The 22,325-nt window shown below is 51.4% G+C and overlaps 1 protein-coding gene across 1 annotated transcript; it reads left to right on the top strand.

The window, feature by feature from the left end:
* Positions 1–3,916: 3,916 nt before the first annotated feature.
* Positions 3,917–5,838, top strand: LOC120384223 (metallothionein A). Its single transcript, XM_039502603.1, has 3 exons — positions 3,917–4,066; positions 4,764–4,829; positions 5,604–5,838. The coding sequence occupies exons 1-3, from the start codon at positions 4,036–4,038 to the stop codon at positions 5,696–5,698; spliced, it is 192 nt and encodes a 63-aa protein (XP_039358537.1). The 5' UTR covers positions 3,917–4,035; the 3' UTR covers positions 5,699–5,838.
* The last annotated feature ends 16,487 nt before the right edge of the window (positions 5,839–22,325 follow it).

Below are 22,325 nucleotides of genomic sequence, written 5' to 3'. Positions count from 1 at the left end.
GTCTCAGGTGCTTCAGTGTTTTTCTGGGTAGGGGTCCGTAACAAGTGATTCACACATGCTCTCAAAGAGTCAAATAGCATCTTCCTCTATGAGTGTTTGAGGAGTAGGGTGCTACTCAATGCGAGTAAAGATAGCACAGTCCAGACTTTATTGATCTCAGAGGAATAAAAGCCCATTTACAAAGGGCTGAATGTGACTCAGAACTCTACCCCCAATCCTCCCCTTCCTGCCCTGTGCACACTCTTACACTCTGTTCCTGGCGAAAGTGTGTGATTCATTTCTCTGTAGGAAAATTGTGTATCTGTGGATGTGGAGACAGTCTTGGAATGATAGATTGTGAGGAAATGAGTGTTGATCACTGCCCAATGTTTCTGAACGCAGCGAAAGTCCTGAATGATGCAAACAGAGTAAACATAAACACCCCGGCTGCTGGCATGTGAAAGATCTACTGGTTTGCTCATAACCTTGTATAGCTATTTTCGCAATTTATGAGAACTGGGGTAAACGTGTGACAGAAAACTTGTGGATTCGCTTCTGACTTAATGGCTGATCGGCTTCAACCAGTTGGATCTGTGGCCAAAGAAGAATCTGTCGTTTTGCACCCTCTTGCTCACATTGCCACAGGGAAGGGGGAGGGCACTTGAGTGCACACTCGCACGCCTGGTAGCCATATTTCACCACCAGTGAGGCAACACTGGAAGGTGTAGTGTAAACAGGACCCTGGTGTTTTCACCACCCTGCCACGTAACCCTGCTGGAGCCAGGGGCAGCTCCAGGCCCCAGCATGCCAAGCGTGTGCTTGGGGCGGCATGCCGCGGGGGGTGCTCTGCCGGTCGCCGGGAGGGCGGCAGGCAGGGCTCCGGTGGACCTCCCGCAGGCGTGCCTGCGGATGCTCCACGGAAGCCGAGGGACCGGCGACCGGCAGAGCGCCCCCTGCGGAGTGCTGCCGTGCTTGGGGCACCAAAATTGCTAGAGTCGCCCCTGGCTGGAGCGGGAGATGACATGATGGTGAAAACCCCCAATCCCTGCTGCCACTAGCACTTTCCCATTGCTACCAGCATGTGGCATACAGAATTCTACCAGTGTGTGGCCACTCCATGCTCCGCCTGGCACACCTGGCATGCGGGGGGCAGGGTTCAGGTCAGGGTGACACAGGCCTACAGAACATAGTCTGGGGGAGAGTCTGAGCTGTGTTACAGCCCACAGGCAGGCCAGGTGAAGCGATCACAGACGGGCCCATTTCCTAGGGCAGACACAGCTTCGGCCAGCACGAAATCAGGGGGGCTGGAACGGTTTGTATAGTGGGGGTGCTGAGAGCCACTGAATACATTGTAAACCCTGTATTGATGGAAACCACTTCAAGCACCCCACCCCTATTCCCAGCACCTGTGTGAACCCGAGAGCTGGCCCTCTAGTACCATGGTCCCGATGAGGGAAATAAAATAACCATCACACTAAGGATAAGTGTTGCACTCAGCACCTTGGGGTCTATGCTGGAATTGCACCATGCACCGCATTCGGGGAGGGAGAAGAGGGGGCGAGGGTTGCACTCAGCACCCTTGGGTCTATGTGGGAATAGCACCATGCAATGCACTGCGGAGGGCTTTGCACTCCGTGGCAGGGTCTGTGTGGGGGATAGCACCGTGCAATACGCTGGGTCACAGGCGTTTCCACACAGTGCCCGGGTCTGTGTAGGGCCCCAGGGATCCTGGCCCAGCTCCAGAGGGTAGCTCTGGAGTTCTTCTGGCCAGGACTGCACTGGGTATCTAAAGGGTCCTGAGTCTTCTCCTGGAGGAGGGAGGACAGGGCCTTGTCTGCCTCTGCAGCCAGGTCCATGTCTTCCGCCTCCAGACCCTGCAGAGACTCTTTACGGTGCCCTCCGAGGGCGCCGATACAACTGGCAGCTCCTTCTTCTCCACCCGAGGGGTCTTCCACGAGACCTCTCTGAGCTGCTGGTCATCTACCAGGACCCCCTCCAGACATGGAAGCTGTTCTTGGCGACCAGGTCCTTTGTGGCCACCGAGAGGGCGGACCTCCTCGCAGAGCCCCTGCTCATAACCCCAGCCTACGTGTGCAGATGGCGGAGTCCCCCTCGGTGCGCCGGAGGCTGGTCCTGGCAGAAACCATCAGAATCGGAGACCTCCTGGACTACGATGGGGGGACTGGGTGGATCCCCGAATGCTTGGTTGGCGCATGGGGCTCTCCACCCTCCTGACCCCCTGTGTGTGCTCCAGGAGGTGGGGGCAGCCTGGTCGCCCACCTCTCAGGTTTTCCTTGAGCAGGTGCTGCGAGAGGGTGTTCCCCGCCCACCCCTCACCCCACGCCCTCTAGGCCTTTTCATCGGGCCCCTATCCCGCGAGCCCTCCAAGCCCCCTCCCTTCCACAATCCAAGCTGGCTGCGTGCCCTGCAGCCGGTTCACTTCTGATCCGCACGGAGGAAACAACTCTACACACTTGTGCTCCACACGTTCCACTTCCTCACCCGTGTGTCCTGCCCTGATACCAAATAGCGGGACTATCTATCTATCACCTGTGGAGGGTGAGGAACCCCCGGTGGGCAGACTCTCTTCCACCACGGCCTGCCAGGGATATCGGTTGGCGGCTCCTCCATGGAGCCGTGAGCATGAGCGTGTACCTGGTGCGGTTCACCCCCATCCCCAACACCTGCCCCTTTTGCAGCATGAGGGAGAACCTGGCGCATACTTATCTCGAATGTGCTGGGTTGCAGCCCCTATTCCGGCTCCTCCAGAACCTCCTGTTCAGGTTCTGGCTGCACTTTCCCCCACACACCCTTATCTTCTCACACCCTGTCTGTGGCGCCATGAAGTCACGAGACCCCATCAACCTCCTGGCCCTGGCCAAAGTGGCCGTCTTCAACACCAGCAGGAGGATGCTAGACAAGGGGATGCTCTGCGAGTGTGGGGCCTGTTTCCACTCCTCCCTGGTCTCACACATCAGGCCGAGTGCCTCTGGGCAGCATCTGCTGGCTCTAGGGTGACCAGATGTCCCGATTTGATAGGGACAGTCCTGATTTTTGGGTCTTTTTCTTCTATAGGCTCCTATTACCCCCCAACCCATTCTGATTTTTCCCACTTGCTGTCTGGTCACCCTGGCTGGCTCCCTAGGCAGCTCTGAGGAGCAGTGGCCCCTGTCTGGGGTTCGCTGCTCAGTGTCCCCCCTCTGGATCCCTAGTTTTGAACCTGTGACCTTCACTCCCGACCCTGTTATTCATTAGTGGTCCCCCGCATTCACGTGGCTCCCGAGGGCCAGTGGTCCCTCCTGCAAGGCTGGGGGAGGGGCCTTTAGACACCTCCCAGGATTTCCAAGAAGGCGGGATCTGTGCGGGGATAGCACCAGGCAATGCAGTGCGTGTATGGCGGGGATGTTTGCAGTTTACACACGGCGCCCTGGTGTGTGCCGAGCTTGCACCCCCAGCATTGCCCAATGCACTCGGGACGGCCGGGTTTGCACGCGGCGCGGGGTCTGTGCGGGGGGCACCTTTGCACGCAGTCTGTGCGGGTCATCCAGCATTGCCCAATGCACTCGGGAGGTCTTTGCACGCGGCGCGGGGTCTGTGCGGAGCACCCCCAGCATTGCCCAATGCACTCGGGACGGCCGGGTTTGCACGCGGCGCGGGGTCTGTGCGGAGCACCCCCAGCATTGCCCAATGCACTCGGGAGGTCTTTGCACGCGGCGCGGGGTCTGTGCGGAGCACCCCCAGCATTGCCCAATGCACTCGGGAGGGCCGGGTTTGCACGCGGCGCGGGGTCTGTGCGGAGCACCCCCAGCATTACGTAATGCACTCGGGACGGCCGGGTTTGCACGCGGCTCTGTGCGGTGATAGGACCCGCCGGCAGCGCCCAGCTTTGTTTACCGGTTCGGGGCCCGTGTGCAGGGCTGGCGGGGGCGGGGGCTTTGCGCTCGCTCTCGCTCCTCCGCCGGGATAAATAGGAGGCAGCGGCAGCCCCGCTCCAAACTTCGCCGCCCCTCTGATCCTCCCTGTGACTGAGCAGCTGCAGCAGCAACCGAGTGAGCGATGGATCCCCAGGACTGTCCTTGTGCTACCGGTGAGTGACGCCTCCCCGCTGCAGAGACGCACCGACCCTGCGCTGGGGGGTTCTCACGGGGCTCGGCCACCCTCCTTGTCTGGAGTCAGCGGGGGAAGATCTGGGCATCCGGGAGGGCCGCTGTGAAATCAGCGTGACTAGATCCTGCAAACCAAGCTCCCTGGTTTAAATGTCACGTGTGTTTACCGTAGCGCCTTGGGCTGGCTTGTAAATATACTTTTCCAGCGGTGGGAATCAGCTTTTAGGCAACTTTCAAATATACTTTCATTGCGTGGGGGGAAAGATTCTGCAGTGAATTTTGTAACATCCAGGTAACTGAAAAATTCAAACCAAGGGCTAACCTGGAGGTAATTTATACTTAGCAGAGCAATGGGAAGCAACTGACTGAGGTGAAACCTGTTGATCAGTGGTAACGAATTATTTTTTTGTCAAGGTCCAAATTTCTTGGTCAAGGTGCAGACTCAGGAGAAAAGAATACAATAATGGTAACAATAAGTTAATCAAAAGACTTTGTGGTCTGTTAAAAAACGCCTAGAGGTCCAAATTTCTCCCATGGTCTGTCTATTGACATTCCCTGTTGTTGTTTTTTGGTTTTTTTTTCATGCTGGTGATAAAATTCTCCTCTTGCCTGCTGATTGTCCTCTTGCTTTTAGTCCAGTTGTGATGCTCATTTCCCCTCAATCTCTTTGTCCACAAGGTGGTTCCTGTACCTGTGCTGGCTCCTGCAAATGCAAAAACTGCCGCTGCACCTCTTGCCAAAAGAGTGAGTATTTTTCCCCCCTTTAAAAAATGTTTTGTCCACAAAGGAGTTGCCTGCCTTGCTGAGACTGAGATGAATGAGGGTTTTGTCACTGGCTTCCATGGCAGCAGAATGGAAGCAGGAATAGAGAAGCTAGAATTTCTGGCCCTGATTTTAGCAAAACAATTACGTGTCTGCTCAACTTTTAGTCCGTGGGAGTTAGGGCTGTGCTTTATGGGCCTGCTTGCAAAGCCCATCAAAGGGAACGTGAGTCTTAACTTTCATTTCAGTGGGATCTTGGATCAGGCTGCAAGTGATTTGCTGAATGGGGATGGATTTAAGCATATGCTTTAAGATAAGCAGGTGCTTTGCTGGAACAGGACATCTGTTAAACTGTATACTTATTTTCAAAGTCGGGCCTGAAAGGTGGAATTGGTGTCCTTTCCATAAGTATAATTTGTAAAAACTTCTGTTCTTTCCAACACCAACCAGTTGTTTGTTTTTCATACACTGCGTGTTCTTAACAAAACTGAGTCAGATAAAGGATTCTGACCTATATTAAGGCGGGAAATGACCCAGGATTGTCCAATCTTGATTTTTATGTGAAGTCTTTGAGGAATACGTATTAACAGTACAACTGAGATGTTTTAATATTTAATAAGGTCCAGTTCACAGTATGGTTTTGCACCTTGTCTCATCCACGTTGAACTTCCTAAAATTCTTATGGGGGAGGGTTGTTTGGTTTTTGTTTTTCGTCTGGCATCTCCAATAATTTTGTCTTGATTTTTATTTTTTCAGGCTGTTGCTCCTGTTGCCCAGCTGGATGCAATAATTGTGCCAAGGGCTGTGTCTGCAAAGAGCCAGCATCCAAGAAATGCAGCTGTTGTCCCTAAAGTGGCTCTATTCTGTTCTGTAAATATTCTGTATGAAAGGGAAAACGAATTTTGTTTGTAATATAGCAGAGACTATTTTGTACCTTTCACAGACATGTCAAGTTGAGGTTGAATGAAAATAAAGGCCATGATTTGAGAAATGTAATGCCTGATTTATTCAGCATGTTCATTCAATTCCGTGATTTCCAGCTGTTCAGAGTCGAGTTCTTGCACAGGGTGTTAGCAGCAGATCTCATGGGAGCATTAACAAGATCCTGCAGACTAAAGCTTCCTGCACTGGCCTGGCTTTTCCCAGGCAGAGCTTCAGACAAAAGGAGAAATATTTTCAAACACAATATTTCTGTAGCGTTGACTCTGAGAGTTGGTTTCACCTCTTGGTAGCAAGGGGAAGCAGCCTAGTAATCCCAGTTTCTAGAACACAGGGCCTAGTTCTGCAAGATGCTGACCCTCAATCCATTCTGCCAAATTCAGATACAAGTCCGGGGCTGAGAATTTAAGTATGGGAGGAGTGGAGTCCAAGCAGCCATAACATCCCTTCATCCTGATTTCTTAACACAGGGGTGGGTGAACTTTTTGGCCCGAGAGCCACATCTGGGTGGGGAAACTGCATGGAGAGCCATGAATGTGGAGCTGGGGTTGGGGTGTGGGAGAGGGTGCAGGGTACAGGAGGGGGCTCAGGGCAGGGGGTGTGGGGGTTGCCCAGCAGGGGATTGGGGTGCAGGCTCTGGCACAGCACCACTTACCTAGAGTGGCTCTGGGGCGACAGTGGCACGCAGCAGGGCTAAGGCAGGCTCCTTGCCTGCCCTAGCCCTGTGCTGCTCCCAGAAGCGGCCGGTACCATGCCCCTGCAGCCCCTGGGGTGGGAGAAGGGGTGGGGTAAAGGGCTCTGTGCACTTCCCTCACCTGCAGGTACCTCCCCCGAAGTTCCCATGGTTCCCTGTTCCTGGTCAATGGGAGCTGCGGGGGACGGTGCCTGCAGGTGAGGGCAGCACATGGAGCCCTCTCCCTCCTCCCCCAGGGGCTGCAGGGACATGGTGTCGGTCACTTCTGGGACTGGCACGGGGCCTGCAGCACCATGGGGGTGGCAATCCCTTGGGGCGCATCCAAAGCCCTAACGGGCCGGATACGGGCCGTAGTTTGCCCACCCCTGTCTTAACACACACATTGCATCAACTTGAGGCCTGTCTACACTACTACTTCCAAATGCATTTATAACCAGCTGGTTCAAAACCTGGAGGGGTCTTGACCCCAGCTTGAGAACCCTTGCTTTACCGTCTAGATAGGATCCCCAACTCTGCAGGGGTAACTGATCTGGGTAGTCTTCCAGCTCAATGCACCAGGCCAGGGTGTCCCAGACTAGGTTGCTTTGGCGTTGCTCTGTATGCATGTCCCGTAGGCACTCTATTCACACGGGGCCCTGTGGGCAAGCTGCCCAGAATGCAACAATACAACCAGCCAGAATGGTAGACATGGACGTACGAAGGTTAAAGGAAAATAGCTGACTTAGCTACTAATTAAAAACCAGGGGCTTGTTAGAGACTAAACCTTTAGCTGTGTTGGAAAGAGCAGGGGCTCTCTGGCTTCTCAATCATCGTATCAGGGCTTGTTGACTTCCTGGTCGCTTGTCTGGGGCTTGCAGCCTCCCTGGGGTTGCACGGGCACCCATTTGTCTGCAGTGGGACTCTTCTGAAAGAGAATGACACGGAAAGTACTTACCCTAGCCAGAGGAAAAGCCATTCCTGGGGCTGTTTTCTTTACTGACCGGTGGGAGAAATGACTATGAGAACGAGAGGGGAGCTAGCTGAGAACGAGTGACCATGTGCAACTGCAAGGAATTGGAAGAGGGAGCGGGGCAGCACAAGGATATGAGAATTCAGGATGGCAAACTGGGGAACTAAGAAATTTAGTGAGGAGGATGCACTGGAAGGAAGGATTAAAATCTACCACTTTAGAAAATGGTTAGCTAAAACGTGTGCAGTGCTCAGGCGCTCCAGTAACGGGGGCCATGAAAGTACCTAAGGTAAATAGAGTTTGAGCTGTGATGCGGCAGCAAAGAAGGCCCATGTCATTTTGGACTCCGGGGCACTAGGAGTCCCTTGGAAAGTCACATTGTTTATTGTTGCTTTTGAACTCCATTCTAAACTGCGAGATTTTAATACGTCCTCCCATTGCACCTGACCAGAATCCATGTCCTAATTCTTGCTGCTCAGCAATTCCATAGCCTGGCTGGCCAAGCAAAGTGAGGTCTAACACTCAACTCTTTGGCATTTCTAGTCTATTTATCCTCACAACATCCCGGGGGGGGTGGGGGGGGAAGGGGGCTGTGCTATTATCCCCCCTGTACAGATGGGAAACTGAGGCCCGGAGAGGGACTAAGTGACGAAGAACCTGTCTACACTAAAAAAATGAAGTCAACCTAAGTTAGGTGGATGTACAGCCACTACTGTAATTACTGCAGTGGTTCATGTCCACACTACGCTCCCGCCCCCTGTTGGTGGTATATGTCCTCCCCAGGAGCACTTCCACCAACTTAACTGTATGGGGCATTGTGGGACACTGGAGCCCCAGCCCAGGGATGTGTGGGTCAGGCTGTCAGCCCTGGGGTGGCCGGGCTTCATCTGTGAGCCCCGTGTGGGGCTGACAGCTAACAGGCGATGTACGTAATGCAGTGTCAACACAGACACTGTGTCACCCTAACTACATTGACCTAAGCACTATGCCTCTCGTGGAGAGTGAGTTACCAGGTCGGTGTAGTGGGTGACTGATATCAGTGGGAATAACGTCGTGTGGACGCTGACAGAGTTAGATTGACGCAAGATGCCTTACAGTTTAGAACAAGCCTAAGGATATCTGTGGCAGAGCAGAAAACTAAACCTGGATCTCCCAAGTGGCACCCTTAATCACTGCACCATCCTTCCTCTCAAAGGCTAGTTTCTGGCTAACATGCTGCCCATTATCAGCCCTCAGGCTCGTTCAAGATTACAGCCTCCGAGGGGCTCCCTCCAGCTGAGTATGCTAGATATGAGCTGGCAGTGCAGTAAGGCACGAATGCAATACTGGGCTATCTGGCACCGGACATGGAGATGATAGCTCCCTACCTCACAGCATTAAGGCAACGGCATGTGGAATATTGTGTTCAGGCCAGAGCCTCTTGTTACTGGAAGGATATTAAAGAATTGGAGGGAGCTCTGAGAAGAGGAACAAAAATGATCAGGAGGCTGGAGGGGGTCTGGTTTCTGAGGAAAGACTGGAAATGTGGTTCAATACATAGAACGGGGCTAAGGGATGGCTAAAGTGGGGTGGGTGGGCATGAGGAAATGCTGCTAATATCTGAAGGGTGTAAACCCCAAGGAAGGAAAGGGATTACTGAGCACAGTAAACAGGGAGCATCCAGAGGCTGATAGGAGGAAATTAAGAAGGGGAATGTTCGGGCTGAATATCAGTCAGTGGGATGCTCAGCGCCCTGGAATTAGCTTAAGGTGTTGCAGGACTGGGTACCCCAAAATGGCAACACCCACTATCCGGGCACTTTTTGAAAATGTTTTATATTTGATCTGTCATTCCTGGCTTTTCCTTCATCATCCCAGCCAACCACGAGTAGGGTTACCACCTTTGAAATGCAAAAATCCAGCAGTCCCGCCACCCCCACAAAACAAGCCCCATGCAACCCCAACCACAAGGCCACTCCGCAATCTCCCTCCCCCTTCAACAGCCACTTATCGTATCTAGAGAGCTAACTCACATAGATAAGATTGATGACATCATTTTCTTAAACTGCAGAAGTGGGAGCACTGCCACATCGTTAGTGGGACACAGAAACTTTTAACACTGGGTATCCCAGTGTATTGTGATAATAATGCAAATCTTTAGACCCATGTAAAAAAAATCCAGCAGATTAAATTATTTTTCTGCCAACTGGCAATGCCATAAAAAACTGGCCAGACCAGTCAAATACTGGCCCTGCCAGGTGGTAACCCTAATCACGAGGGACTCAGTAACACAACCGTAAGGGTCTGGTTTCCTGTTAATCTGTCAGAACGCTGACAAAGGGTGTAATTGGCCCGAGCAATTTATTTCCAGGTAATACAAGATGCTCATTCTAATCCAGAAAGACCATTAATTGGGATGGCTCCCAAGGAGATCATTTCCCCGCAATGTCTGTGGATTTTAGAAGCTTTGTGGCCACCTTTTCTGAAGCTTAGTGCTGTTCTTACTGGGATCCAGCTGTTGTAAGGCTCGAGACAGGAAATTGACCTCTTTGGGAGATCTTACTGTGTTAGGCCTGGTCTACACTAAGGGGGGTGGGGTTCGAACTAAGGTACGCGACTTCAGCTACGCGAATAGCGTAGCTGAAGTCGAAGTACCTTAGTTCGGGCTACTCACCCGTCCAGACGCCGCAGGATCGAAGTCCGCGGCTCCCCCGTCGACTCCGCCACTGCCACTCGCTCCGGTGGAGTTCCGGAGTCGACGTGAGCGCGTCCGGAGTTCGAACTATCGCGTGTAGATTAGACGAACGCCGCCCGTCGACCCGGCAGGTAAGTGTAGACCTACCCTTAAATTTATGTATTATTGTGAGCCAGGGACTGGATGTAATTCCATGGGGGAGGGTGACCACAGCTCCTGCAGGAGCAAAGAATGGGGTGCAATTAGGCAAATTCACTGAGGGTGGAACACCTCCAGAGAGGTGTCCCCACTGGAAACACTCAAATATAGTAGTTCAAACTGGATTTTCCAGAGACAAATAGAGAAAGAAAGGACTTTTGGATGAAAAGCCTGACTTAAAACTGATGCAGGGCCCTCTTTGCATTCAGTGTTGTAGGCCTGCCGGTCCCAGGATATTAGAGAGACAAGGTGCGTGAGGTATTATCTTTTACTATCTGTGAGGTATTATCTTTTATTATCTGTCAGTGAGATACACAAGCTTTTGAGCTTACACAGAGCTCTTCTTCAGGTCAGGGAAAGGAACTCAAAGTGTCACTGCTGAATATAAGATTTGAATGGGTTGGTTAGCATAAGTAAACACCTATTGAATGGTGCCTTGAAATATACGTTAACTGCTTGTGCTAAACCATCTGTTCAAACCTTGTACTGAGCAGTAACCCTTTGAGTTAGTTTTCCAGACCCGAAGAAGAGCTCTGTGTAAGCCTGAAAGCTTGTCTCTCTCACTGACAGAAGTTGGGCCAATAAAAGATAATACCTTATCCACCTTTTCAGGGCCTTCTCTCCAGGGGCGGCTCCAGGCCCCAGCATGCCAAGCGCGTGCTTGGGGCGGCATGCTGCAGGGGGGCGCTCTGCCGGTCGCCGGGAGGGTGGCAGGCGGCTTTGGTGGAGCCGCGGGACCAGCGGACCCTCTGCAGGCACGCCTGCGGGAGGTCCACCGGAGCCGCGGGACCGGCAGAGCGCCCCCCGCAGCATGCTGCCCTGCTTGGGGCGGCGAAATGGCTAGAGCCGCCCCTGCTTCTCTCTCATCTAGCCCCCAGCAGGATCTTCTGTCAAAGGGAGCCCCAACCCTTCCTAGGCCCCATCAGACTGATGGGTGACTTCCGGTGAGTGTGAGGCGCACAGCCGCTGCCCAGCCTAGTTGCTAGGCAACCCAGCAAACTCAGCTGGGCCCAGTGAGCCTTTTACAAATGGTTGTGCTTCCTGATTGGGCCGGGGAGCCAGCAGCCTGGTACTTGAGCCCAGCAGTGGCAGCAGTACAGTGATGGCTCATTGTATATCACACCCTGGAGTACTTGCCCTGCTCCAGCTCTTTGCTCCTGCATGCGTCAGTGTAGTCACTGTCTTCCTAGCTCTGACGCTTTGCTTGGTTCTTTGACTCTGGCTTTACTGGGGGATCAGTACCTGGATCTACACTTGCCATTGCTCTGAACTGCTGCTACAACCACTAGGCAAGGTCCTGCTCCACCCAGGAGGTAGGCTGCCTATGCTCCAGGAGCTTGTAGCAAGTTGGTAGCATGTGTATAGGACCTTTTAGTGTTTTTTATAGTTTCCTTGTAGTACTTTCAAATTAATCTCTTTGCTTAGAAAGAGCTGTGTGGTAATGTAGAAATGCTATAAATTAGAGCTACTCATCTTCGGAGACTTCAAAATGCAGACACCAGGCTGCCTAGGGTAGGCAGGGAACTGTACAGCCTGGAAAAATCCTGCTCAGGAGAGAGTGAGCGATGGGCCTCCACCCAAGAGGTGAGAGCTGAGGAGCTGGGACCCTAGGAGGGCACAGAGGAGGAATACAGGCGCAGTTGCTCTGAAAGGTGACAAGGCTCCCTTAGGGGAATAGAGCTGGAGGAAACCCCTGAGACTTGGCTGTGTTGATAAAGGATTTGTTGCTACAGTGCAATATTTCTTTACCCTTATCTAGCACTAGGCCTCTTCAGAGTGCTTTAAATGCATGCCCTTAATTGTAATCACTATGTGGGCAGTGGAGTAAACACAGGGCTACAGTCTGGCCTCATTTCTACCCAGGTGATCCCATTGAAGTCTGTCTGATCATCTGCATCCAACTGCTTCTGCTGTACAAATACTGGGGCATGTAGTGGGGTTGCACAGATGTAACAGAAGCCAGATTTTGTTTCTAAAGGGCTTGCTTAAAATAGACTTGATATTTCTGCATGTGATCGGCTCCTGCTTGAAACTACTGCATCTGGTGACTCTCTCTGCATATGAGGTGTCTACATTGGCATGTCCTGCTGTAACAGATTTCCACTCATCTGCCACAGAGACCTGTCATAATCGAGCATCTTTCTAAGGGCTGTGCCAGGCTAGATCATCCCCTCACTTCCCAGAGCAGAGGGAGTTTCCCCATTCCACCCCTCCTGAACAACTTCTGGCTGCCTCCCAACCTGCTGTACCATGGGGATAAAGGAATTTCCTCAGTGGTTCTCCCATGCTCTGGGGTTTTCTTTGTATTTCCTTGCAGGCTCTCTTTGCCCCAGCAACAGACCTGTTAGTGGGGGCCCCTGAGGCTGAACAGGGAAAACTGACGATGGGATGGTGGCTCAGGGAGAGCAGGCCTTTGTCTCACCTAGGCTGAGACCCTTCATGCTGCCTGTGGTGGGGGGAGGGGAGCCTAAAAGTAGGAAAGGGGAGGAGGTGGATGAAATTGCAGTTGACAGCTGATATCAATGAATGACTTGTAACCTCCAAGGCCTGCAGGCACCACTGTGATCATCTAGTCTGACCCGGTGTGTGAACTGCCTCCCAATAATTCCCTTTGAACCAGGGCCTATTTCACCCCAAAAACTCTCATCTTGATTTTTAGAAAGCTGTCAGTGATGGTGAATCCACCCAGACCCTGGGGAACATTGTCCCATGGGGGTTAACCTGCACTGTTACAAACACGTGCCTTATTTCCAGTCTGAATGTGTCTCCCTTCAATTTCCAGCCATTGGCTCATGTTAGCACAGAGGAGGCTACTATCCCGCTGGTAGAGCTGCTGCCATCAGCATCCTTAAAACACTCGCCCCAGGATAGGCGAAGCCCTGCTGTCAGCACGACGCTGGGGGCACTGGGGGGTCACTGCATTGCTCAGGGGGGCAGATTTTGCACCAGTTGTTCTGATGTCAGTGGACGGTGCAGCTCCCAGAGGGAGGCAAAGGAGGCAGCGGGGGCCGCCAGGCGGGTTCCTAGTTCCCAGCAGGGGCAGTGCCCCGCTAGCCCCGGGGGACACGGGGAAGGGTCGTGTCCCCGCTCCCCCCCAGGGCCAGCTACAGGCACCAGCTTATCAAGCAGGTGCTTGGGGCAGCAACTCCGGAGGGGGGTCCGTCACTCGGAGCGAAAGACCTCCTGCTGAATTGCCACAGATCGATCAAGGCTTTTTTTGGGGGGGGGGGGCTGCTTGGGGCGGCAAAACCCCTGGAGCCGGCCCTGGCTCCCCCTGCAACCCGGCCTGGGGAGTCCAGCGCCGCGTGCAGCCCGGCGCCTCTCCCCGCACGCGCGCGGCTGCGCACGGGCCCGGGAACACCCGAGTCCCGCTGGGCGGCCGAGCCCGGGCTTTGCGCACGGACCCACAGACCCTGCCGGGGCTCAGGCCGCAGCTTGGGCCTCGGGGCAGGGAGGGGAGCGATCGCTGCAGGAGGCTCCTCCTTCCGTGCCCTGGGTGGGACGGGCTGAGCCTGAACGGCGGGGCACTGCCTGGGGGTGCTGGGGGGGGGGGCACGTGCCCCGAGAGGGAGGCACGGGAGAGTGCAATGCACGGGGGGGGGGGGGGGGGTGGTGGTGCACACAGCGCCCTGGTCGATCTGTGCGGACACAGCACCCTGGAGTGTATCGGGAGGGCGTTGCACACAGCACCGTGCAATGTATTGGGGTGGTGCACACAGCGCCCTGGTCGGTCTGTGCGGACACAGCACCCTGGAGTGTATTGGGAGGAGGGAGGGCGTTGCACACAGCACCGTGCAATGCACGGGGGGTGCACACAGCGCCCTGGTCGGTCTGTGCGGACACAGCACCGTCGTGCAATGCACGCGGTGAGGAGTTTGCAGACAGCGTCCCCCTTTGGTGTTTCGAGGACCGTGTGCAGGGCTCGCGGAGGTTTTGCGCTCGCCCTCACCCCTCCGCTGGGATAAATAGGAGGCAGCAGCAGCTCCTGAGCCAAACTCTCCTCTGATCCCTGAGTCTCCCTCTGACTGAGCAGTTTGAAGGAGCCAAGCTAGCGATGGATCCCCAGGACTGTCCTTGTGCTACCGGTGAGTTACTCCTTCCTGCTGCCGGGCTGCACAGACCCTGCTCCAAGATGCCATGGGGGGTTCTTAGACTGGTCAGGGAGGCCAGGGCTCAATCTGTGCCAGGACTAAGCCCCAGCACCTCTAGGCTTGGCAGTTCGTAGCCCTGGCACCAGTGGTCTTGCTGCATCAGTTATGGATGTAAAAAAATTGCTTGAGCCCTTGCACCTGTTGCATTACAACTTAAACACCGGGCAGGGCCTCTGTTTTCCCCTCACTGGGAAACTGCCTCCGGCATTGCATGCAATCAGCATGGGCAGGGGAAAGAATCTCTAGATCTTGGAGTGACTCTGGATTTTCCCTCTGGGCTATGAAATAGATCCTGGAAACCAAACTCCCAGACTTAAATGTCACCTGGTCTTACCTTGGCAAGGTGGGCTCTATTTAAATATCCAATAAGTGGGCCAAGTATGTTTTTAAAATACCCTTTTTTTCACAGCGTGAGAAGATTCTTCAGGTAACTTTTTTTCCTCTTTTTCGAAAAGATCCAGGTAACAGGAAAAAACAATGAAAATTGAGTCAGGGGGTAGGATGGAGCTTTGGAACTTTGTATAACCTGAAAATGATTGTTGATAAAATTCTCCGTTTGGTGTCTGACTCAGTGTTCTAGTTGAACAATGTTGATGAGTTCTCCTTTCTCTGTCCCCCAAGGTGGCTCATGTGGCTGTACTGGCAGTTGCAAATGCAAAAATTGTAAGTGTGGATCTTGCAAAAAAAGTGAGTAGATTTTTTTTTAAACTCTGATTATGTGGGTTAGATTGAAGTATTTTGACACTTTCATAACATGTAAGCTGCAATTTCTTTGGAAATGGTATTGCTGAGGCATTGGGGACCCAGTGAGATGTAATCAGGTTGTTTCCAGTGTGTTGTGGGAGTAGCAAGAGTGGTGAAGAGGAGCCCTAAGTTTCAGGGCCACATTCTGCTCTGTTACTCCAGTTTAAAAGCAGAGGAACTACTCTGAAGTCAATAGATACTCTGGTTATAGGACCCCGCAAAGCACTTAAGCATGTGCTTACTGAATTGAGTCCTTGCAAAGGAATCGCTGAGAGCAGAATTAGACCTTTATAGGACTTGATTCTCAAAGGCCCTTGGAACCTACATTAAGATGTTCTTTTAAATGCCAAGCGGGTTAATCTTTTAGTATAGAACAGGTTGAAGTATGCCATGTACAGTATTCTTTCCTCTACTAGATACAGATCACAAGCGGGGCGGGGGAAACCACCACAATCAAGACCTCTTTCATACATTGCATTTCCTGAGATTCTAGAGCAGTGGTCCCCAACCTTTTTTGTCTGGCGGGCGCCAGACGACGAGCCACGGAGGACCGTGGCGGCGGACGAGCATCCACCGAAATGCCACCGACAAGCGGCAACATCAATAGGCGTCGTCGCCGCCGACAAGCAGTGTCATCCAGAAGCACCGGCATTTCGGTGGCGATGCCTCTGGATGACACTGCTTGTTGGCGGGATTTCGGCGGATGCTCGTCCACCGGCCAGTACGTGGGCGCACTTAGATGCCCCGGCGGGCGCCAGCGACCCCTGTTCTAGAGAATGCAACGTCTTTGTTGCTGTCAATAAGTTCTCTTTTATTTTTATTTTGTTTAGGCTGCTGCTCCTGTTGCCCAGCTGGATGCAATAATTGTGCCAAGGGCTGTGTCTGCAAAGAGCCAGCATCCAAGGAATGCAGCTGCTGTCACTGAAATGGACATCGTCTGTGCTCCTGTGATTATTTTTATCTAAAAAAGTGGTGTTCCTACAGTGGTGATTGTTGTACAACTATGAGTGTGAGGAATGAAAATAAAAGCTTTCCTTGAGAAATAGAATGCCTGGTGTATTCATACGTTAGTCACTGAGTTCAGTTTGCAGAACTAATAACTGTACAGGGTTAGGGATTATTCTCAGTAACTTCTGCTTAGGGTTATAGCTGCCCATCTATCATGGGCATTCATGAGAGCCTTGGGACTAAAGCATGCATGACATAGTGTCTGCTCATGTAAGGCCGCCTCTTCGGTCAAGCGCTGTAACTCTTACATTGGGAAGTGTCGTGTGATTTATTTATCTATTTATTTATTTTTGGACAATTTCCCTCCCCTCTTCAGATGGAGCAGAAGCACCTGCAGTTTGTGACCTCAAAGGGAACTGCAGACTATCAGGCATGTACAACTTACACCAGCCTCACAAAAATTCCACTCAGCTAGGGTGAGGGATCCATATTAAGGATGGGTGACTTGGTCTTGTGCCTGGGTTGGTAACTATTTTGTAAAGTGTGCCTTAGTCTGACGTGTGTCTGGTCTTTCCTTAGCTGTGCTTCACCACAAAATACAGCCAGTGTTTCAGACAAAACTGCAACTTGCAAAAGATGACTTAACTTATCGCCCCAATCCTGCAAAGGGGATTCCCTGCAAAGAGCTCTTGGCAGGATTGGCGCCTATAGCTATGTGTGTGTAGCTCCTGGATGGTCAAGAGCTTTACCAGGTTTTTCCTTAGCTTCTTTGAATCACTCACCATTGTGGATATTTCTTTTTGTTTGCCTTGGAAGGTGAGGCAAAATTCTTGAGCATTAGAACATGTGGCTGTCGGTCAGAGGTGGTGCTAGCCCATTGGTGGCCCTAAGCAGGAATATTTTGGCCCCCTCACAACCGATGGGGGGGGGGGGCCTTGAGTTGTTTGGGGCCCTAAGCAATTGCTTAGTTTACTTATGCCTAGCACTGGCTCTCAGTAGCTAACACATCTTCTGTATTGTGTACAGGGCTTTCCGCATTCAGAATAGACAATGCATATTGTGTGAATATTAAGGGAAAGTGCACAGGGGGGTCCTGACTTTTAATTGGAGTTACTAGGTGCAACCAGAATACCAATGACAGTTCAAATGATTCATCTCGTCTCAAAATGAAGACCTGATTAAGAGCTGATAAACAGACTTGGATGGGTATGAGTCGCCCCAAACAGGGATTAATCCTCTGACTATCAGGGAAGTAACTCCTGGGTGGGAAAGGACCGGCAGGCCCTACATGCTTGGTCATAAGGTAACAATCTTAAGTTAAAGTTTTGAGGCCTTGATCCTGCAACCAGGCACGTGTTTTAACACCCTCCTCCCTGCATAAGTCTGCCGGATTTGGGGCCTCACATTTGACACGTGAACCTCTTCATTCCTAATGTGAAGTCTGTCATGCTTAAAGCTGCCTGTTTGTCATAGGAAGCCATGGCTTTGTCCCCACAAGTATAATCTTAATTTCCTTTTTGTCAGAAAAGGAAAATCCTGCCACAGTATTTTAATTACACGTTTCCATTAGAAGGACATTTGAATAGCTGCCCTTAACAGTTTAAATGTATTTAAAGAGACCCCGCCAGTGTTTTATGACATTGGTTGCTATGCCTCGTGTTGATAAAATGTGGTGAGTCTTTACATTGGATGGTTTCATAAATCTGTCTAAGAATATTTTCATACCAAGGGGTAGTTTTCTATGGCTTAAACAACACAAACCGAAATAAGGCTGGGTTTTGTCACACAAATCCTGGTTGTGACAACCTGTCTCTTTAGTCATAAGTACACCTAACTAGCTGTAAGATGCAGCTTGATAAACTTATGAAGGGGATATATGAAGGGATTGCCTGAAATGGCCAGGGACTGGACTCCATGAACTAGGAAGTCCTTTCTAGTCCTTTGTTCCTCAATGATCTAGGCACAGCATCTTTGCAAGGGGTGTATTAGACCTCTGTTTTGCCGTGCCCACTACTCTTGTTCTCCACTCAGTAACAAAACAACCACTGACAATGGCCGGTAGCCTTCAGGCTAGGCTTTGCTTGCACCGACTTATAGAACTTTAAATCACATTCATGATTTTTACCCACTGCCGTAAGCTGACTCTGAGGGCACATTTGTGTCCATTTTACCTATTCACTTCCATATCGCTGCAGCCCCTGCTGCTCTTAGTAATCAAAAGAACTGCTGCTTGGAGTATTGTACCCTGTTAATTTGGAGTGGCTTTTGTTCAGCAACCAGTCGGTACAATTTCCAGTGTTAAGTGAAGCGTAAATATGTTTCCTGATGGGCATGGGCGACGCACTTAGTGCCTAAGAGCAGCTTCTTGATTGCACGTGCTCAGTCAGCACAGCTTCAAGGGAGGAAAAAATCTCAGTAGGAATAAGCCAAAGATGTCTCTGTAGCCATTCCGGGAGTCATGTCCAGGAAGGATTTGCAGGTGTTTTTAGGAGGGGAAGGATGGGCTTGTGGTTTTAAGCACAGGACAGGTAGTCAGGAGACTTGGATTTGACCACTGATGAGCTTTGCAACCTCAGGCAAATCCTTTCACTAATTTGTCTGAATCTCACATTTGGAAAACAGGGCTAATGATGTATGTTGGAGGCTTAAATAATTAACGTTGGAGATCCTTGGATGGAGGGTGTGGGAGAAATGCAAATCGCTGTTACACTAAGTGGTGGCTGTTCCTCCCATAATAGCCGCTGCATCCGTTGTGCTGTCTTGTTTGTTTCCTCTGCCTTCATGGTTTGGTTCCTGTTTTTTGTAAGAGCTGGTGAATGTACCGCATAGAATCTCCAGCAGCAATAGAAAAGTGCTGGCTTTCTGTCCCTCCACAGCTCTACCGTAAATAGCTTCTGCGACCCAAGAGCGTGAGTGGCTGGCCTTGAACCCTTTTAAAAATCCGCTCGGAACAGAACATCCAGTGTTGGAGCAGTTCAGTAAATGCGGGTTGGGAAACAATGAGCTGAGGGAAGAAATAATAGGTGACGAAGCTCATTCCATTCCCGGCATGTGCAGGGGGCTTGGCTTTCCAATGGGTGTCCCTTTGGCCCCTGCAGGAAGGAAACATAAGGAGAAGGGGGAGTGGTTTAATAGGGATATTCCCAAAGGATTAATTCACTCCCTTGCAAAGGGCTAGAATCATGGGCCGGCAAAGCACTTAAGGACAGGCTTAAGGTTGAGTATGCGAGTGGTACACGTGGCTTCAATAGGGCTTAGAGTTAAACACATGCTTGAGGCCAAGTCTGTACTACAAAGCTTTGTTGAACTAGCTCTGCCATTTAAGGGTGTGAAAACTCACCCCCCCCCCCCCAAGCTCTGTGGTTCACAACCTTCTTGTGCTCAGGGCCTATCTGTAAATGTTGAAGGAGTAATAGGGGTGGGGGAGAAATGGCCTGTTGTGACCCAGTACATGGGGGTTGGGGGGGGTCAGGTCCTGTGCCGAGGGGGGGCTTAGTGCCCACTCTACACTCACCCCCTAGGGGTACCTCCTTCAGCTACAGTCCCCTGGGGCTGGCTGGGCTCAGCTTGGCTTCCTGCTGGGGGGCCAGCTGGGTCAAATTTGTGAGTGGTGCTGCGACTTGATGCATGGGGTCGCAGCGCCACTCACTCGAATTTGACCTGTTTGTCCCTCTCCCGTCATTGAGGCGGCCGGGCCAAACTTGAGTGATGCTGCGATCCCAGAGGTTACTATGCTCAGAGCTGGCAGCTGAGCCCAGCCAGCCCTGAGGACCTGCCATGTGACGCTTTGAAACCTTGTGGGGGCCCAATGTGGGGAAAATGTTGAGAAAGGCTGTCTTAGCTGATGTAGCTGTGCCAGCCCAAACCCCCAGGGCAGACGCAGCTTAGGGAAGGGGGCTTCAGTCAGCTGTGCTAATGTGGCTCAGGGAGGTAGTGTCAATATACACGAAGAACAACTCCTCCTCCTCTCGCCATACACTGCGACTACATTAGGTGGCTCTGCTGATCTAGCCATACCACTAAAGCTAGGGCCCTACCAAATTCACTGTCCATTTCGGTCAATTTCCCAGTCAAAGAATTTTAAAAATTGTAAATTTAATGATTTCAGCCATTCAAATCTGAAATTTCATGGTGTTGTAAGTGTAGGTGTCCTAATCCAAAAAGGAACGTGTGTGTGTGTGTGGGGGGGAATAGGGGAGTGGATTGTGGTACTGCTACACTTCTGCCTTCAGAGCTGGGCAGCTGGAGAGCGGTGGCTGCTGACTGGGAGCCCAGCTCTGAAGGCAGAGTCGCCGCAGAAGTAAGGATGGCATGGGATGGTATTGCCACTCTTACATCTGTGCTGCTGCCTGCAGAGCTGGGGCCTCAATCAGCAGCCACCTCTCTCCGGCCGCCCAGCTCTGAAGGCAGCAGCACAGAAGTAAGTGTGTCATGGTATGGTATTGCCACCCTTACTTCTATGCTTCTGGCGGGGCACTGCCTTCGGAGCTGGGCACCTGGCCAACAGCCGCTGGTCTCCAGCTGCCCAGCTCTACAGGCAGCAGCGCAGAAGTAAAGGTGGCAATACCGTGACCCCTCCTCTCCCCAATTTGAGAAATGTTGATCTCCCCCCATGAAATCTGTATAGTATAGGGTAAAAGCACAGAAGAGCAGATTTCATGGTCCATGATGCATTTTTCATGGCCGTGAATTTGGTAGGACCACAGTGCTTTGCTGCTCCGGGCCTTAAATTGTTAACGGGGAGGCTTTAATTGCAGTTTTTCTCTAAATGACTCTGTAAGATGTCTACTGTCTCTCAAAGACTCCAGCTCAAATGTACTCCGTTTACAAGTTGTGTATCTCTCTGAAGTGCCACACAGCCTCTCTTAACCAACCGAAATGTATGTGTCTTCTGCACATTTTGCTACCTCTCTGATCACTCTCCCAGATTATAATGAATATATTAAGCAACACCAGTCCTGGGTACAGAGCCCTGGAGCAGCCTGCTGTTGATCTTTTGCCAGGATGAAAACTGAGCATTTCATTTATTCCTGCTCTTTGTTTTCTGTCTCGTAGCCAGTTTCTGATCCGTGACAGAACTTTGACTCAGCCGAGGACTAGTTAGTTTCCTTGGCAGCCTCTTCTTGGAGCCTTTTTGAAAATCCAAAGAAATTTTATATCGACCTGTTCTCCTTTAGCCACTATTTTGTTGACAGGCTTAAAGAACTCTTATAGATTAGTGAAGCATGATTTTCTTTGGCAAAGTCTGTCATTTCATGTTCATGCAGAGCAGGGTGTCTCAAACTCTTGGTGCTGAGGGCCAAATTCTGTCTTAAATTATTCCCAGGGCCTGGGATATACATGTAAGACTCTATATTCCCTTTAGCCCACAGCATTTTCCACTGCTGTCAGTGGGAGGTGTGCAGAGAGATCAACCATGAGGGCTGGACATTTACTTTGCTTTTTCAGTGAAAGCCAAGATTCTGATCAATCTGAATATGTCCTGTGGTGTCACATCAGGTGGGCAGGATCAGGCCCGGGGTGGCATATTTGACACCCCGATCTAGAAATCTGATAACTCTGGCTGAAATGAGAATTAAAATTAATGTAGAGAGGACAGAAGTAATGCTCACTGGGGTCTGTGATTCTCAGGATCACCTCTAGTGCCTTTTCAAAGATAGCAACACCACTGGCTGCTGTCCAGTCCTCCAGCACAGAAGTGGATTTTAATGAGAGATTGCGTATCTTTAGTTAGCCGATCAACCAGTTCATTCTAAAGACCCTTCAGGACTGCTGGGTGTATACATCCTGGTGACTTGGGGATTGATCTAGTTCTTATTGAAGTCAATGGCAAAGCTCAGCTTGACTTCAGTGACACAGCATGATTGGTCCCTTGTCTGCTCGTTAATTTGTGAATGTGTCTGGCGCCTTCTTTCTTGACGGGCTCTCTGACAGTGCACCCGAAAAGAGCAGGGTGAGTGAAGTGGTTGAGCTGCTGACAAAAATAGAGCCACAACAGGGGAGAGGAAAAGCGACTGCAGAGGGAGGACAGCAGGTCCCTTCTGTTGTTTTTAACTCTTTAGTGAGCTTGCTGCCTCTCTCGCAGCATATCTGCCACTAGCAAGGGAAACGTCAGGCAAAAGTGACTGTAAGTCTTTGCTGCCACCTGGCTGTCCTTCCCTTCATCTCAACACTGCCAGCAT

This window comes from Mauremys reevesii, linkage group 16, assembly GCF_016161935.1.
Source record: "Mauremys reevesii isolate NIE-2019 linkage group 16, ASM1616193v1, whole genome shotgun sequence".
Taxonomy (NCBI): domain Eukaryota; kingdom Metazoa; phylum Chordata; order Testudines; family Geoemydidae; genus Mauremys; species Mauremys reevesii.
Note: the sequence above shows the minus strand (reverse complement) of the source record. Positions and strands in the feature narration are given on the sequence as shown.

Excerpts from the sequence above, each read along its gene's own strand:
- LOC120384223 (XM_039502603.1), top strand. The coding sequence starts at position 4,036 with ATGGATCCCCAGGACTGTCCTTGTGCTACCG. Across the intron at positions 4,067-4,763 it reads GGACTGTCCTTGTGCTACCG|GTGGTTCCTGTACCTGTGCT; the intron begins GTGAGTGACGCC and ends TTTGTCCACAAG. Across the intron at positions 4,830-5,603 it reads CTGCACCTCTTGCCAAAAGA|GCTGTTGCTCCTGTTGCCCA; the intron begins GTGAGTATTTTT and ends TTATTTTTTCAG.